This window comes from Dromaius novaehollandiae, chromosome 10 (genome assembly GCF_036370855.1).
Source record: "Dromaius novaehollandiae isolate bDroNov1 chromosome 10, bDroNov1.hap1, whole genome shotgun sequence".
Taxonomy (NCBI): Eukaryota; Metazoa; Chordata; class Aves; order Casuariiformes; family Dromaiidae; genus Dromaius; species Dromaius novaehollandiae.
In genome coordinates, this window is record NC_088107.1 from 21,193,805 (window position 1) to 21,209,340 (window position 15,536).

The 15,536-nt window shown below is 39.4% G+C and overlaps 2 protein-coding genes across 6 annotated transcripts in view; one reads left to right on the forward strand and one right to left on the reverse strand.

The window, feature by feature from the left end:
- The first annotated feature begins 707 nt into the window (after positions 1-707).
- Positions 708-14,558, forward strand: IDH3A (isocitrate dehydrogenase (NAD(+)) 3 catalytic subunit alpha). Of its 2 annotated transcripts, none has more exons than XM_064517541.1 (11): positions 708-846; positions 2,847-2,909; positions 4,745-4,828; positions 6,176-6,290; positions 6,893-7,080; positions 7,337-7,470; positions 8,362-8,464; positions 8,543-8,607; positions 10,077-10,161; positions 10,684-10,836; positions 12,805-14,558. In XM_064517541.1, exons 1-11 carry the CDS (start codon positions 820-822, stop codon positions 12,886-12,888), a joined length of 1,101 nt encoding a protein of 366 aa, XP_064373611.1. In that variant the 5' UTR covers positions 708-819; the 3' UTR covers positions 12,889-14,558. The 2 variants fall into 2 exon arrangements, with proteins under 2 accessions (XP_064373611.1, XP_064373612.1); XM_064517542.1 differs by having other exon boundaries at positions 2,847-2,885.
- ACSBG1 (acyl-CoA synthetase bubblegum family member 1) overlaps positions 4,828-15,536 on the reverse strand; it is a 53,381-nt gene continuing 42,672 nt past the window's right edge. For 3 of the 4 annotated variants that reach the window (XM_064517536.1, XM_064517538.1, XM_064517535.1), the window contains one exon: positions 4,828-5,337. In XM_064517536.1, coding sequence (XP_064373606.1) covers positions 5,319-5,337 — 19 coding nt within the window. In that variant the 3' untranslated portion in view covers positions 4,828-5,318. Of the gene's footprint in view, positions 5,338-14,315; positions 15,172-15,536 lie in introns of those variants that run through there. The other variant, XM_064517537.1, reaches the window with a different exon arrangement.

Consider the following 15,536-nt stretch of genomic DNA (forward strand, 5'->3'; position numbering starts at 1 on the left):
TCGCGGGGCCGGCCGTCTCCTCCCGCAGCACAGGCGGCACCTCGGGCCCAGCACGACAGCCTGCCTGGACACACGCTACTGCCACCCTTTTAAGAACAGTGAGATGAGCCCTCGCCCCTGGAGGGGGACACGGATTTTAAAATGCGCAGCGTCAGTAGCTTTGGTTTTGCCTCTTCAACGTGCACGTTTTTCTCTGCTGCAACAAATGCCTGACACTTTTTTTTAAATGAAAGCTGACTTCTGGCGCGAACGTGCCTGTCCCAGAAGCTGAGCTTTTACGAAAATACCAAATGCCTCCAAACTGGAGGCTGCCTGCGAAACCGCCTTCGGTTGCCGTTACGTGGATGTCACGGCAAACACCTCCTCGGACACCGCGCTCAGGGCTCCCGCCTGGCCTCCGTCCTCCCGGCGGCACCGTGCCGGCCCCGCCCAGCCCAGCCCCTCACGCACACCCGCGGGGCCGCCCGGGGAGGCTCGCCCTTATCGGGGCACGGGCACGGAGGCTGCCCGTCCCCCCGGCGCCGGAGCCGGAGCGCGCGCGGCCGGCGCTAACGGTCGGTGGGGGGAGGGGCGGCGCGCGAGCTCCCCCGCTCCCCGCGGCGCGCGCACGCTGCCGCAGCAGCCGGCTCGCCCTGGGGCGGGGCCCAAATAGCCGCGGGGCGGGGCCTAAGGGGCCGCGGGGCGGGGCCTAAGGGGCCGCGGGGGCGGGGCCTAAGGGGCCGCGGGGGCGGGGCGTGCGGCGGGGCGGACGCCGGTTCCGGTCGCGAGGCGGGCGCGGGGGCTCTCGGGTTTCCCCGCGTCGCAGTGGCTGCGAGCATCATGGCTGCGGCCGCGTGGATGCCTACGGTAAGCGAGGGGGGACAGTCCCCCTCCCGCCGCCGCCTCGGGGCCCGGGCGCGCGCCTGACCTTGGCGGCGGCCGTTAGCTCTAACGGCCGCGGGCGCCCGGGCCCGTCGTTCCCGGCGGCGGTCCCGGCGGCGCTGCGGAGGTCGTGGCGCCCTTCCCGAGCCGCGAGGCGGCGGCGGCGGCCGGGCTTGGGGGCGGCGGCGGCCGGGCTTGGGGGCGGCAGCGTGCGCCTCGGCGGCGCCCCGGGGAAAATGGTCGCGAAGGTCACGGCGGAAGGGCAGGCGCGGTGTCGGCTGTCAGCGGCTGCTCGGCGGGAAACGAGGGAGAGCGCGTTTTCGCCTGACGGCGCTCTGCCGCCCTGCAGGCGCTTTGGGCTGCGCTGGCCCCGAAGTGCTTTGGAAAGCAGCAGTTGCTGCCGGGGGTGCCTGGAGGAGGCCCTTTTGCCCTGAGCAAACAGGATTTCTTTTGCATCTTTCCCTAACAGCCCGCTGCGGGCTAGGTCACCGAGCAGGCCCCTCCGCGCGTAGCTGACCGATCGGCGGCAGGCCTGTCGGGAGGTGATCGCGATGCGTACCGCCAAGGTCAGAGTGGACCATTGCTGTTCAGTCCACTTCTCCGTGACCCAAGTCCACGATTTCTGGCAGGAAACGCTCTTGGCCTGCTCTCTCCCCTTCTCTTCCCAGGGCTACTCAGGAATCCGAATCCCCATTCCCAAAGTGGGAACCTTGCTATGGGGGCACTTAGGCTTCTGCAGTCCAGTCCATTTATTGCTCCTGCTGCTGCCTGCAAGTCAAATACACGGCTTGCTGCGATAACCATTACTCGCCTGTTCCTGTGACCTTGTACATCCCATGTTGAGTTACAGGCCAAAATGAATTCTAGCTTAAATTACTTTTTTCCACAGTATTCATTACAATATACGTCAGAATTATTTTACTTCTAATTGTTTCTGTTGGTGCCCAGATAGTTTGTCCCTTCTGCCATTCAGCTATATTTAGCATACCTGTCAAATTGGACAGGAGATCACAAACTGTCAAATTATGGATCTAGCCAGGATAGCTGCATACAGATGATAAGATGAGGATGGCAGAATTGAAGTAGAGTCTGATTATGGTTGGAAGATCATCTGACTCTTTAATCACAGAGGCATGACAGTTTCTAAAGAAGAGGACAACACTGGGAGGCTGCGATTTTTCTGTAGTCGGTTACCTATGGTGATATGGTTGGGGGTCTTGTCCTTGGTGCTCTGTTAGGTAAGAACTCCAGCTGAGGAATCTTCTCTGTTTTGAAGCTTTATGTCAGTTCTGAATATTCAGATGTTAGAAAGTGTAATTCTTTGCCTAAACTGTGTAGATAGTGATTTTCATTGTTATGGTGACTTTTCTTTTGTCTTCCATGTGCACTTCAACCACTCTTTATAAATTGTCAGGCACACAGAAGGTTAAAGCACAAAACACACAGATGTAAAAGGTTTAAGAACAAAATTCTCATCAATTTCAATGAAATAGAAGTCATGCTAATGCAAAGTAGTCTTTAAAAGATTACCTAAAATGTGTAAACATGCTGTCCACGCCGCTATTAATGAAATTTTCATGTTTGATTTCTCATTTTGCTTCTTATGAACCTTAAGTCTCAGCACATTATCCATCTAGCCAGAGTTACTGCAAGCTTATTTTAAAAGTGTTGTACCTAAGGACTTAGATTACTATGAGATAATTTCCCCTTATCCCCAGGCAAGATAAGAAATTATGGTGCACTTCAGACTGTGGCTGCCCTGGGTTTACCTCATGCTAAGAATACCGACATGATATATTAGAGTACAGCATGTTATTGAGCAACTTTGCAAAGCATTAGTTACTCTGCTCTAAATTTCATCTAAACGGGTATAAAAATCAAAATGAAACTGATTTTTAAAATGTAGAATTGCTGAAATATTGATACCTTTTAAAATATCCATTTGTGTAATAAAATAGTATCTTTTTTGTTTTATGTTCTTACAGGTTTCTCGGTTGCTAGGTGCTTTCAAAAACCAAAAACAGGTGACCAGAAGTTTTGGTAGTGCTGTGAGTATAATAGTACCATTTCTTTCTTTTAAGAAGTTTCTCAAGAAAGGACCTCAGAATTTTACTTTAAGATCACCGTATTATTTTTACATTCTCAAAAACAAGGCCTAAGTAAGTGAGCACATATGCTCTTAAGGCCTAAGTAAGTGAGCATATATGCTCTTAATGCCATGCTGGATTCATATTGGTTAATTACTGTCTTTCAGAATTGCATATTACGGAAAAAGTGATAAGTTAAGACAGGCTCTAGCAAACTATAGAAGTGGCATGAAAACTTTTCACAAAATCTGGACATAAGACACTTCCTCTGAAACTCCTTTGGAAATGGGCAAATTAGAAGAATTGTTGAGAAGCTTCTAATTTTTTTTTCTTTTGCAGACTTTCCTCTAAGCACTAGATTTACTTTAAATACTGCTGCTTTTAGTATACCTTGCATAAAAAGGTTTGCCTTTTCAAGGCCCTCTTTAACCTGTTTTAGTTGATGACTGTGTATTTTCTTGTAGATGTTTTATTGCCTTTATGTGTGTGCTTAAAGTGCCCACAGACCTGTTCTCAGTGAAGATGGCCTTGAAAACTTCTCAGGCAGATGCAGGGCTCACCACCACTGCATGCTCCCTTATGCGAGACTTAAGTTTGAGGAGAAACGGTGGCTTTTAATTGGAAGCTGGTAGAATAGTTAGTGGAGAAGAGAGGCTGAACTGTAGATCATGGCTTACATAGTACAGAAGGATGTAGAAGGTGAGGCACCTCACATTCTCTTTGTGCCACATTAATGTTTCAGGTGCAGTCTCCTCTGGCTCATGTGTAGTCCTGCTGTGCTGTGAAGCAACTGGAGTATAAGACAGCACAAAACTAATCTTGAAGGCATTCAGTTAGTTATGTACTTAACATTGCTGTTGAGCTTTCAGTTCAGTTCTTTTATGTGAAGCTCCACGTCTTTTGTTTTGCACAGTGAAACTCTGGCTCTAATTAGTTAAAAAATGAGTCACAGAATATCCATTGAAATTCTGAATATTTTGCATGGAGAAGTTTGGAAACACTTTGTTAATTCTAATTGGGCTTCGCAAATAATGCTGTATCTGAGCTGCCTTTTTTGTAGGTAATAAAGAGCTCCTACAGAAATGCTGGAAATCTTTAAGCAAAACAAAAAGAGAGAGGGGTGCATAGGATTAACATAGTAGTCATCATGTTTTTCTAAACCAAAGTGGAGGACTTGCTTCCCCTCTTACCGAATGAGCCTGAGCTGTGCAGTCTGTTTTATCTGCTTGAGGATGATAAAAGACTGGGAAATTCTGCAGACATTATGGGGAAAGAATTACTTGACATTGTTAAAAATGGGTCTGAGATTTTTAGGAAGTCCCTTGAGAAGTTTAGATAAGCCTGAAACTTTAAGATGAATGTAGATTTTCATAACTTAACCTTTTCTAACATGGGTCAGTATCATTGGAGCTTGTTGATAATACTGGAGATACATGGATAACAGATCCATAGCTAGATAATGCTATCTCCTCTCCAGTTTCCAAGAGGTAAGCATGTTATTTCAAGGAGTACTGCGCAGGAACCTGACTTTCAGGTCAAACTTGTGTTTTGGGAATATGAGTTCATACTAGGCAGATTTTTTAAAAATTCTCTTAAAACCTTTGCAGCCTCCCTTTGAAAGTAGGCTAGTCATTCTCGCTTCTGTCCATTACTGCTATTCTGTACAGTGTTTTTTGGCAACTGGAACTTTATTTTTTTATTCTAGCAGTTGCTTGGTTCCTGCAGCACATGAAAATGATTTCTGCATTTGACACAGCATTCATTAGTTGTACTACTGCATTTTTTTTTAAACCTAGGTGCAAACAGTAACTTTAATCCCAGGAGATGGCATAGGACCTGAGATTTCTGCTGCTGTCATGAAGATCTTTGATGCTGCCAAAGTAAGTGCATGTTTTTCTTACTGTGAGTAAGTTTAGTTACAACAACAAGCCATAACTAGGTACATTAACAGTGTTTTTCCCTTACCTTCCAAAATATTAAGTCATGTTTAAGCTATTAAGACTTCTACTTGGCAACAGAAAGAGTCCGAAGCTTCAGAATAGAAGATAGCAGTGCATTATCAAGGCAGGGCTCAAAACTTAGCTGCAGAGGAATAGAGAGAGCAAATGCTTTGTTTAATTTTTGGAAATATGAACTCAATATATCATATAAAATCATGTTGTTCATGCAGTAATCTTGAGCAGCTGATAGAAAGATGTTCTTTTAGCCTTTGTGATTTCTCAATGCAGATCAAAGCATGTGTGGAAGGACTAGCTTATTCTTAGAAACTTATCTGCAATTAGTCTGTTGTACTGTCAAACATGTTCACTTCTGTGATACGCAAACTGGGTATATCCAAGGACTGTTTCGATACCTATGTGAGGAACTTCATCAGAACTTGTCAGGTTTCCTGGGAAGAAAATAAAGCTTTTCAGGAAAGAAATTTGTTAAATTGTCCCATATTAGTAGTGGTACCAAAACATGTTCCCTATCAATTACAACTGTCCAGCTTAGATTTGGAAAAGGTGAAGTTCTCTTTAATTATACATAAAGCCTTATAATAGTTTGGCTGTGCAGATGAATGGCATGGAGGAGTAAAACCTAAGTTTGTGTGCCAGGTGCACACTTGCAAAACTTAATCAAATGTGTTCATTTTAAGGGGGCTCATCTAGTATGTTATGCTTGGTCTGATTCTGTTTGCTTATAAAAGCCCTTGTATCTTTTCCTGTATGATCCTTCCTGATGAAGGCACAGGTGGCAGCCTGTCTCCAAATAGAAGATTCTCGTGGTGAATGCAAATTCAGGAAGCACTGTGGGACACTTGCAGACTCTCAGATAACAGATATATCTGTGTTATGTACCGTCTTATAGGTTGTTTGGATGATCAATTTTGAATGAACTCAGTTTTCAAATGACAATGAACTAGACAGCTCTAACAGGTAGAAGGAAGTAGCATGTATATGCAGTTCTAATGATTTCTGTGTACGTGATACCTAGGGAGGCATCTTGTGGTATTCAAGTTTATGCTGGTATATTGCTTGTACTATTCTATTTTCAATTATTTAATAACATTTTTAAAGTTTGGTTTCTTTTCAAGTTCAAATATCTCATGCTTAGTGTTACTTACCAGAGGAAAAAATGTTTAGGAAGGCTTGAGTAAAATCCCTTAAGCGCCTTTTTGTGTAGGGGAGGAAAAACGGGAAGCAAAAGTCATGATATTGAAGTTAACATAGGACAAATGTGTTTAGGCTCCTATTCAGTGGGAAGAGAGGAACGTTACAGCTATCCAAGGACCAGGAGGAAAGTGGATGATACCTCCAGATGCCAAAGAATCCATGGATAAAAATAAAATGGGATTAAAAGGTATTTTAAGGGTTAATACAAAGATATTAAATACTATCGTTTGTATTGTGGGTCTGATTTAAAAGCCAAAGTCCTTCATCTGTAGCACAATAAAATGGCTAATTGTAGGGGCCAGTGTGTCAAATAGTCTTACGCAAGCTTAAAACAGTCCTTCACTTCAATGCCATAACTGTCATAGGTCTTCCAGGAAGTATGTTAAAGAAGGGAGCCTTACTAAATATTAACCTGTGGACCATATGCAGAAAGCATTTCCAGTGCTGCTGATACACAGTAGTTATGAGATAATTATATTCCCAATGAGTAGTATCTTACTTCAGATCTTTTACTAGTTTCCAGTGAAACCTTTTGTAAAAGCTTCTATTCCATGTGGATCATGATTAGGCCTTTAAAAAGCTGCTTAATATTAGTGTGTAGTAGTCATGATGGCACAAAGAATTCCTGTGGCATTTCAGCTTAACAGTTAAACAAAAATTTGGAGCTCTTCTGCAAGAGTACCACAGAATTATATCTGTAGTTTGGACTCTAAATTTACAGAGGGGCTTATCTTCTCACTCATTTTTGGTTTTTTATTTCTTGTTTGGTTGGTTTTGTTTTGCTTTTAGGGCCTTTAAAAACCCCAATTGCTGCAGGGCACCCATCAATGAATCTGCTTCTGCGTAAAACCTTTGACCTTTATGCGAATGTCCGCCCCTGTGTCTCAATTGAAGGCTACAAAACCCCATACACAGACGTAAACATTGTCACAATTCGAGAGAACACAGAAGGCGAATACAGTGGAATTGAGCATGTGGTAGGTTACTGGAAATGTTGTGTTTCTGGCAGAGTTTCTATGCTCCATTAATGATAACTTTGCCTATTTAAGTTGCCTAGCACTAAGAGGGTTTTTTGATTAAGCCCTCTAGCAATAAAAAAGTTATTTTATTGTGAAATGCCTTGTGGAGACTACCCAACTCAGAATTTTGATATTTTGTTGTCCCAAACATTCATACTATTGATTTTAAAATTAAGCTTACACTCTTACTAGCACTGCAAATACTGTCTTTCAGATTGTTGATGGTGTTGTGCAAAGTATCAAGCTAATCACAGAAGAAGCAAGCAAGCGTATTGCGGAATTTGCTTTCGAGTATGCCAGAAATAATCAGAGAAGTCATGTTACTGCTGTGCACAAGGCAAATATTATGTATGTTGACACTTGTTTTGAGAAAACAAAAAACAGTAATATGTTTTTAATGATAAATAACTTCATTAATCTTCCTCAAATGTATAACTTCGGTTTGTGCTAGTGGGAGACCTCATAAGTAAAATGGGGAATACAGTATCTATAGGCCTGTAATAACTATATACTCCTGTTTTTATTACTAAGTGTATTGGACTCCTATGACTTTCCTCCCTAACTCAAAATAATCTTAAACTAGGAAGATTAATTAAAAACTGAGCATGAAATTAGCTAGTATCTTCCAAAGCACTTCGTAGTGAACTGAACCACATCATGTAGTATTACATGACACCACCTGTACAAACTCAGTAAGCCTTTAGTAAGTGAATATGTTATTTTGAGAATTACTGTATGCATATGTTAAACTATTGATCTAAAAACGTTTTCGTTTTTACATTTTAGGTGGGAATTTAAAAGGGGGGCAGTATGTCAAGTAGTCTTCTGCAAGCTTAAAACAGTCCTTTGTTTCAAGGCCGTAACTGTCATAGGTCTTCTAGGAAGTGGGTTAAAGGAGGGAGCCTTACTAAATACGAACCTGTGGACCATATGCAGAAAGCATTTCCAGTGCTGCTGATACACAGTAGTTATGAGACAATTATATTCCCAGCGACTAGTGTCCTATTATTTAAAGGAATTTAAGGGCATTTAAGGGAATTTAAAAGATGTAACTTCTCTGACTGTAATATATTAAAAATATTATTTATATTTAACAGAAGGGATTACTAATTAAGGGGTCGCTAATTAAATTCTGTGCTTTAGTATTTTTATTTAATCGTCTGTTGCGTGCAGTCATTTTTATCTTCAGTATTGCTTATTCTCAGTAACTGTAATATTCTCTTGCTTATTAAATTGCAGGAGAATGTCTGATGGGCTTTTTTTGAGAAAATGCCGGGAGGCAGCAGAAAACTGTAAAGATATTAAATTTAATGAAATGTATCTGGATACTGTGTGTCTGAATGTGAGTATTTACCAGTTTTAATTGCAGTTATTTTTTAGCTTAAATTCTTAATCTTAATAAAAGTATACTTCTTTCTAGATGGTTCAGGATCCATCACAATTTGATGTGCTTGTTATGCCAAACTTGTACGGTGACATCCTCAGGTATGGAGAATTCTGTTTTAACTAACCCAGCATGTAAAATACTGTTAAGTTTCCAGACTGTTGTTCAGGTTATATGCTAGGTAGATGAGTGACTGTTTTCTGCATCCAGAGTTTAAATCTTTATAAATTGGAATCTAAATAGGAAGAAAACATGGCATGATTACACTTTAATTATTAATATATTATTGAGGGGAACTATATGATGAGAATGTGCTTCTTATTAAAGGAGAAAGCTTCTGATGATGGAGACTATGAATGTTATTCAGATGTCTTGGTGTTGGGGGGGGGAAGGGAAATGTCTCCAAATGCATGCATAAGTTTTGGCTTAAATTGTAATAAAGAACACTTATACATTATTATTATACTTTCTAATCTTAGGCACTAAAACAGATTGTATAAGATGACTGTAGGATCATTGTGTTTAAAGTAAGCCATACAGTTAAATGATTCTGCATAGTGACCGAAAAATCAAGCGTATGGCCTCTTAATATCCTACCAGGCCTTGTTTTCTATATTTTATTTTTTCTTCTTTAACACGTTGCTTCTCTTGGTATGAAAAAGGAAAGATTGAGAAAATAGACTGAATCAGAATTAGATTAAAAGCTAAATGATGATTTATAAAATCTCTCCCAGACTCTACATGAATATAGCTAATTATTTTAGCTTAAACTTAAAATGTTTCCAAACTTTTCTGCTTATTAGTCAGACATCAACTAACGTGTAGGCAATAAAATGGTATGCTAAAACATCAGTGTTTTAAGATTCTTGTTTATTAGTGTGTTCAGCTTCGAGAGTACTGTATAATGACTGTTGGCATAGTGGGTTTGTCCTTCCCCTTGTTAGTTTGGGAGGAAACCCCACTTCTGTCAGACTTGTGACTCCTAGTTTGTTCAGTAAAGAGAGGGGGATAACTATTCTGGGATCACTTGGAACATACTCCTTAAGTAACATATAATAAATTTTAAAACTACTCATAATTTACCTCCCTGAGCAAAACTCTGGCACATTTTTAGAAGGATGTTACATGTGAAAATTAGTTCTGTTGTGTCTTCAGGGGAAGTAAGGCTTTTGGATAGTTACAGAGAACTGTATGTTAGAATTTTTGCTAGCTTTTGAGACTTCTAAAAGTATCGTATGTTTTCAGTACCTTTTGTTGTGCTTATCTGTCTTGGTTTGGTCACCTTTATTCTAGAATTTGGAATTTCCTTTTAATTTTTCTTTATTAAGCTGTCTTTTCTGCGGGTAGTTCTACTAACAACTTTCAAATGTTCCAATGGAGTACAAGTGGCTTACAGTATCTGTTCTCTGCCCAGTATTATCCTTAGACTGGTAAGGTCTTAGACCGGTAGATTGGTAGATAAAATAAGCTCTTTAAGTTATTGTTGCAATAAAATGCACGTAATAAACTACACACAAATATTTTAATACCTTGTTGAGAGGCAATTGCATGTGGATTTTTTTTTCTGCAGTGACTTATGCGCTGGATTGATTGGGGGTCTTGGAGTAACGCCAAGTGGAAATATTGGTGCTAACGGAGTTGCAATTTTTGAATCGGTAAGTCTTCTTATGTGAGGTAAAGTAGTAATTACTATTTTGTCCCAACTTGAGAACTTAAAACTTGTCCACCACACATAACATGACTGTCATTTAACTAAGTTCTCTGTAAAACGTTTTTTTTTACTGTGAGGATGCTGAAACTTTACCCAGAGAGAGTAATTAAATTATGTATTACATGTAGGTTTTTCATGTGCTTTTACTGACTCTTTGTTTTTCCCCTTTTTTTCATAAAACAAACACCCTCTGTGAAATAGAATTTGAGAGCCACAATTGGGAGAAATTAGGTATCCAATTCCTATTTCTACTGAGGCACATTAAAATGAACTAGTTCCCCTTTCTAATACCTTTGCACTGAATTGTTCTGCTCTTTTCTGTGTCCTTTCCATTAACTGTAATAGCAAAGTAAATCCTATTTTAATATGCTTTGTGCATGAGAAGTGGCTTAAATGCATTGAATTGCTTAAGGTATTTCAGTCAACACATTGACTTCATAATAGATAGGCTCACTTTTATTTATAGGTTCATGGAACTGCTCCAGACATTGCTGGAAAAGACTTGGCAAATCCAACTGCTCTTCTTCTGAGTGCCGTAATGATGTTGCGTCATATGGGACTGCACAAACATGCCACAAAAATTGAAACAGCTTGCTTTGATACAATTAAAGATGGAAAGGTAATATAAGGGTGTACAAATACATGCAACGAATTAGAATCATTCTATCACAGCAAAAATTAACTTAGAACATCAAAGCGAGACAGCAGATGCCCAGCTGTGCTGGCCTGAATCATGGGCAGTGCCACAGGAGCAGAGGAATGAGATTGTGTTCTCTCTGATAATAGCAATTATATTACCTGTGGTGGTATCAGATGTGCCCAGCTCAGTAATAGGGATGTTCTGTAGCATTCCTTGTGTCTCAGTTACCCTTGTCTCACATATCCATGGCTTTTGTTAAATCTAAAAGCTAGAACTGGATCTCTCCTGTTCAGGAAGTGAATTGGACGTTTAGATAATAGTAGTATTTCACTTGTGAAGTTTATAAGGTGTACAAAGTTTATATATTTGAATCTGGACCTTGAAGTGAAAGGACACTTACTTGCCTTTCACAGGCTTAATCACCCATCTCTTCTATAGCATCTCAGTCTTGAATATAATATTTCTGCTCCTATTTTTCAGGTCAATTATTTTCTTTTTCCCTGCTAACTGCTTTGGCTTCTTTGGGGACTACAAAAGAATTTAAGGGCAAAACTGTATCTAGTATTTATTTTTCCCCTCAAGATTGTATGTGACCTCCCTTGGGCAGTAAGTGTCTCCAGATTAGAAACCCAAATTGATTTTTTTTTTTTGGCTTGTGCCTGAAGCCTGAATTGAATTTGTAGTCCTAATGTTATCAGTTCACTTATCCACTTTGACCTCCACCTTCTCAAAACATAGTTGAAAAGATCCTGAACACTGCTGTTAAAGAGGATCAGCAGTTAGCCATGTTGGTGCAGTTATCTGGGGCAGGAGCATAAGAAGCTGCTTTTTAATTACAAGTAACAAACACGCTTAAATGAAAAGGTGTCATCATTTTGTAAGTGGTCTGTTTGCAGCTATCATACTGTATGTAGCAGCTAGTTTAAAAAAAAATCTAAACTTACAAGTGATTAAAGAGGTGCTTGTGTAAAGTGTCCATTTACTGCTCTGGAAATGAAATCCTGCATCTGCAGGTCAGTAATTCTATGGAAGATAACATAGTGCAAGTTTTGTGACTTGGCTACTTACTTACTAGTTGTTTAAAATGTTATGATTATATGCTCACATTGAAGAGAACGTTTTTAAATGGAAAAAAGCAAAATGTAGTTGAAACAACATCTTAAAATAGTAACCTTTATCCCTCCTTCCTTCCTCCCCTATGCCATGTAAGAAGTGTGTGTGTGTGTGTGTGTGTGTGTGTCTCTGTCCATCTCGTAAGGGGAAAACTAATGATTTAAATTTACCTCTTAGACTGCTTTAATCTTGCTAGGTTGGACAAGAAATCTTGTTACCAAACTTTTTTTTTATTTATTTTACTAGCCTCATTGCACTAGAATTGTATTTGATCAACAGGTTTCTTTAACTCTGTGTTTTTCATCTCTTGACTAAACTAAGCAAACTTAGAGAAGTGTTAACATGCAGCATTTCAAGACCTGTGTGCTTTTTCTGTCTGGATTCCCTTTTAAAAACAAAGAACAAAAGCTTCATGTAATGACACTTTCTCTGTTATTTGCCTTTGCATTGAACCTTCATATATGAATTTGATCGCCAAAGGACAAACCTTTTATAAAAATTTACTTTCACTTAAGTACACTTCTGTATGGCCAAGAGACTTTAGAAGCTCTGGCTAAGTTTGCTTTCTTCATAATTTGGAGTTAAGATAAAATGATGCCGGAATGTTAACACTCTGTGATAACATAGTGCTTGATGTTTATAGTCACTTTCTCTACATACTGTAATTTTCATAGTTCTTATTGATGAAAGCTGTAAGGGATGCAGAGAATTTCAAACTTGATGTGGTCCTTTTTATCCATATTTAGTATCCACATACTACATACAAAAGATAAAATTGTTTAGAGGCAAGAATAGCCACATTAAACACTTTAATAATGTTTCTTCTTCCTTCAGGTCTTGACAAAAGACTTGGGAGGTAATGCGAAGTGTTCAGAATTCACAGAGGAGATCTGCCGCAGAGTACAGGACACAGACTAAACTTTGCTCATACCACTTGTAATAACTCCTAAAGGACGTATCATACAAAGTACGGTATATGTAACCTGACATCCATATGCATATAGTTTGCCTATCTCTTCAGAGAGTAAACTTTTTAGTTAGGGCCTCTCCATTAATAAATATGGCCCAAAAGGCTACAAATGATGCTTGTGCCTGCTTTTAGTGGACTTTTCTAAGTGCTTTGTCTTATTTATTTTTTTTAATCTGGTGAACTTTTTTACATCCAGGTGAATTATTTTCTTGTCATTGTAACTGTCTTCCATTTTCCATTTCAATTAAAGGGTTTTTACTTTCCAGGAAGAAAAATTGTGTAAATATAATAACAGAATTGGTGAATTGTAAAGGCACCTTAATGCTTAAAACCTACTTTATTGGTCTCACTGAAATGTAAAAGATAGGTTTTCAGCCTAACAATAGCACAAAATGATCTTTATAAAAAGAAACGGGTATAAAATAACTTAAATAGCAATTTTGTGTTAAAAGCAATGAAGAAATACTTTTAGGTGCTCTGGTGATCCATGAAAAACAACTTTGTCCTCCAAGGGCATAAATAAAGAAATGCAAAATTCTAGAGACTTAATGTGTTTAAAAAAACAAAACCAGAAACCAGCTCTAGATGAGAAATAATGTTAAAGTAAAATTATCTTTCAAAGCTAACTATCCAAATAATTCTTTTAAGTTTTCCTCTCTGAAACATACTTTAATTTACAACAGAGTTCTCCTAATGAAGAATAAATTATACAAATTTATTTCTGCTATATAGTGTGAGGGGGGAAGTATTAACTTTGCAAATTTATACAAAATATTTCATTCAGCATTCAGACTTCAACTAAAATGCTTTTCGTATTGTACTTTGCTTTTATGCATAGTCTGTTCAATGTGTCTTACTGTATTGTAAATTTAGTCTAGAAACTTTGAACATAATGGACTAATCCTAAAGGGATTAAGAGAGATCAAAGGTTTGGCTCTGGTGCCTGGGTTCCAGAAATACTTTTCATCCCTGTTCCAGGGAATCTGAGACTTTCTTCTGCCACTGAAGCTTAATGAGCGCAAAAGCAACTTTTTCCCTCCCTTTTTTATCACCTATGGGTGATACAAAAATGAGTCATTCTTACCTGGATGTCTTAAGATATGCTTCCGTTAGTACATCGCACAAGAAAAGGCACATTTTAAAATTCCTGGCTATAGGACAGGATTATCACTACTGCCAGAATTGGCTTCTTAAAGCTTAATTCTATTAATAGGTATTATTCCACTTAGTTACTTTCTATTAAGACTGTTTAGGCGGGTTGCTGCAGAAGTAAAATCCCTCCAATTAATTTCACTCCATAACATAAGCATCCCAACCTTGTATAGAGTCTAACAACATGTGTTGGGGAAGGGAAATACGGTTTTTGTGTGTGTGCGTGTGTGTGCGTGTGTGTGCGTGTGTGTGCGTGTGTGTGCGTGTGTGCGCACGCACTCTGTGCTTGGTTAATAGGTAACATTTCCTTCTGTGGGATACAAAAGATACAGTTGTCTCAAACAGAATTTTAGCGTAATTTGAATGCATACACTGTTGCTGCTGCTTCCTTGTTTCCTTTAGATTATTCCTTCTGAGTTATCGTTATGCACAAAATGGAAAAAAATAAAGACTTTTCAAAGTCCTATTGCTTGGTTTGGTTTTTATAGTCCTAGGCTGCTGTCTTGTCTGATGCTCTGAGCTGACTGCAACAAGCTTTAAGTTTATAAGTTGTATAATGCTGCATGTTGGAACTTTCATGGAAAGTACTGGGTGAGGGGTTTTGGGGGGAGGGGGGAAGTCAAAAATAGTGGTTGTAGACTGCTTGTGTTAGCCATTCCAACTCTCTGCCAAACATCACTTAATAACAGCAAGCTTTTTAGACAGCTTTTTATCAAGTATGCCCTTCACATAATGTCACATGAATAATCAATCAGAATTTTTGATAAAGGGAAGAGGAAATGCAGCTTATATTTGTCAGATTTAGTACAATGTGAATATTGAAACATAAAAGAAGAGTTGCAACACAGTGACAAACTTGCGTGCTTTCAAACACATTAAAAATAAGTGCTGTAAAGACAATTTTAAAGACGTTTCTGTTCTAAATACACTTTATGTAAGATCTGTATTTGCTACTTTGTATCTTTCAGTCTTAGGGTGCTATTCCCCCCCCTTTCTTGATTTATATGTTTTTAAGGGAAATAGTAATGTGTATTTCAACATGGAGCTGCTGCTTTCACAAAGTCTCTGAAGTCTAGCCACTGTAAAAGCAGAAAGAAGAAAGAGGAGTGTTTTTAGGCTCTGAAATTTGGTGTTAAGAGAACAAAAATATACTTTGGGGGTGGGGGAAACAGGCCTGCGGATCTTTCAATAATCAACTTTATCACTGCGCAATAGCATTTTTACTAAACAATACTGTTAACTACTGATCTACCAAAATATAACATGGGCTATAGGCAGCCTTTTGCAGAACAACAAAAATCACAGTATAATAATTTTCCTTCTATTTCTGTCTAGATGAATGAATTAGTTATACCCACTTTACACAACACATTAAGATGTTTTTAACCTTACTCATTTAGGACCTAAAGGAAAATTAGTATTAGAAAATGGGCAGGCTGAACAG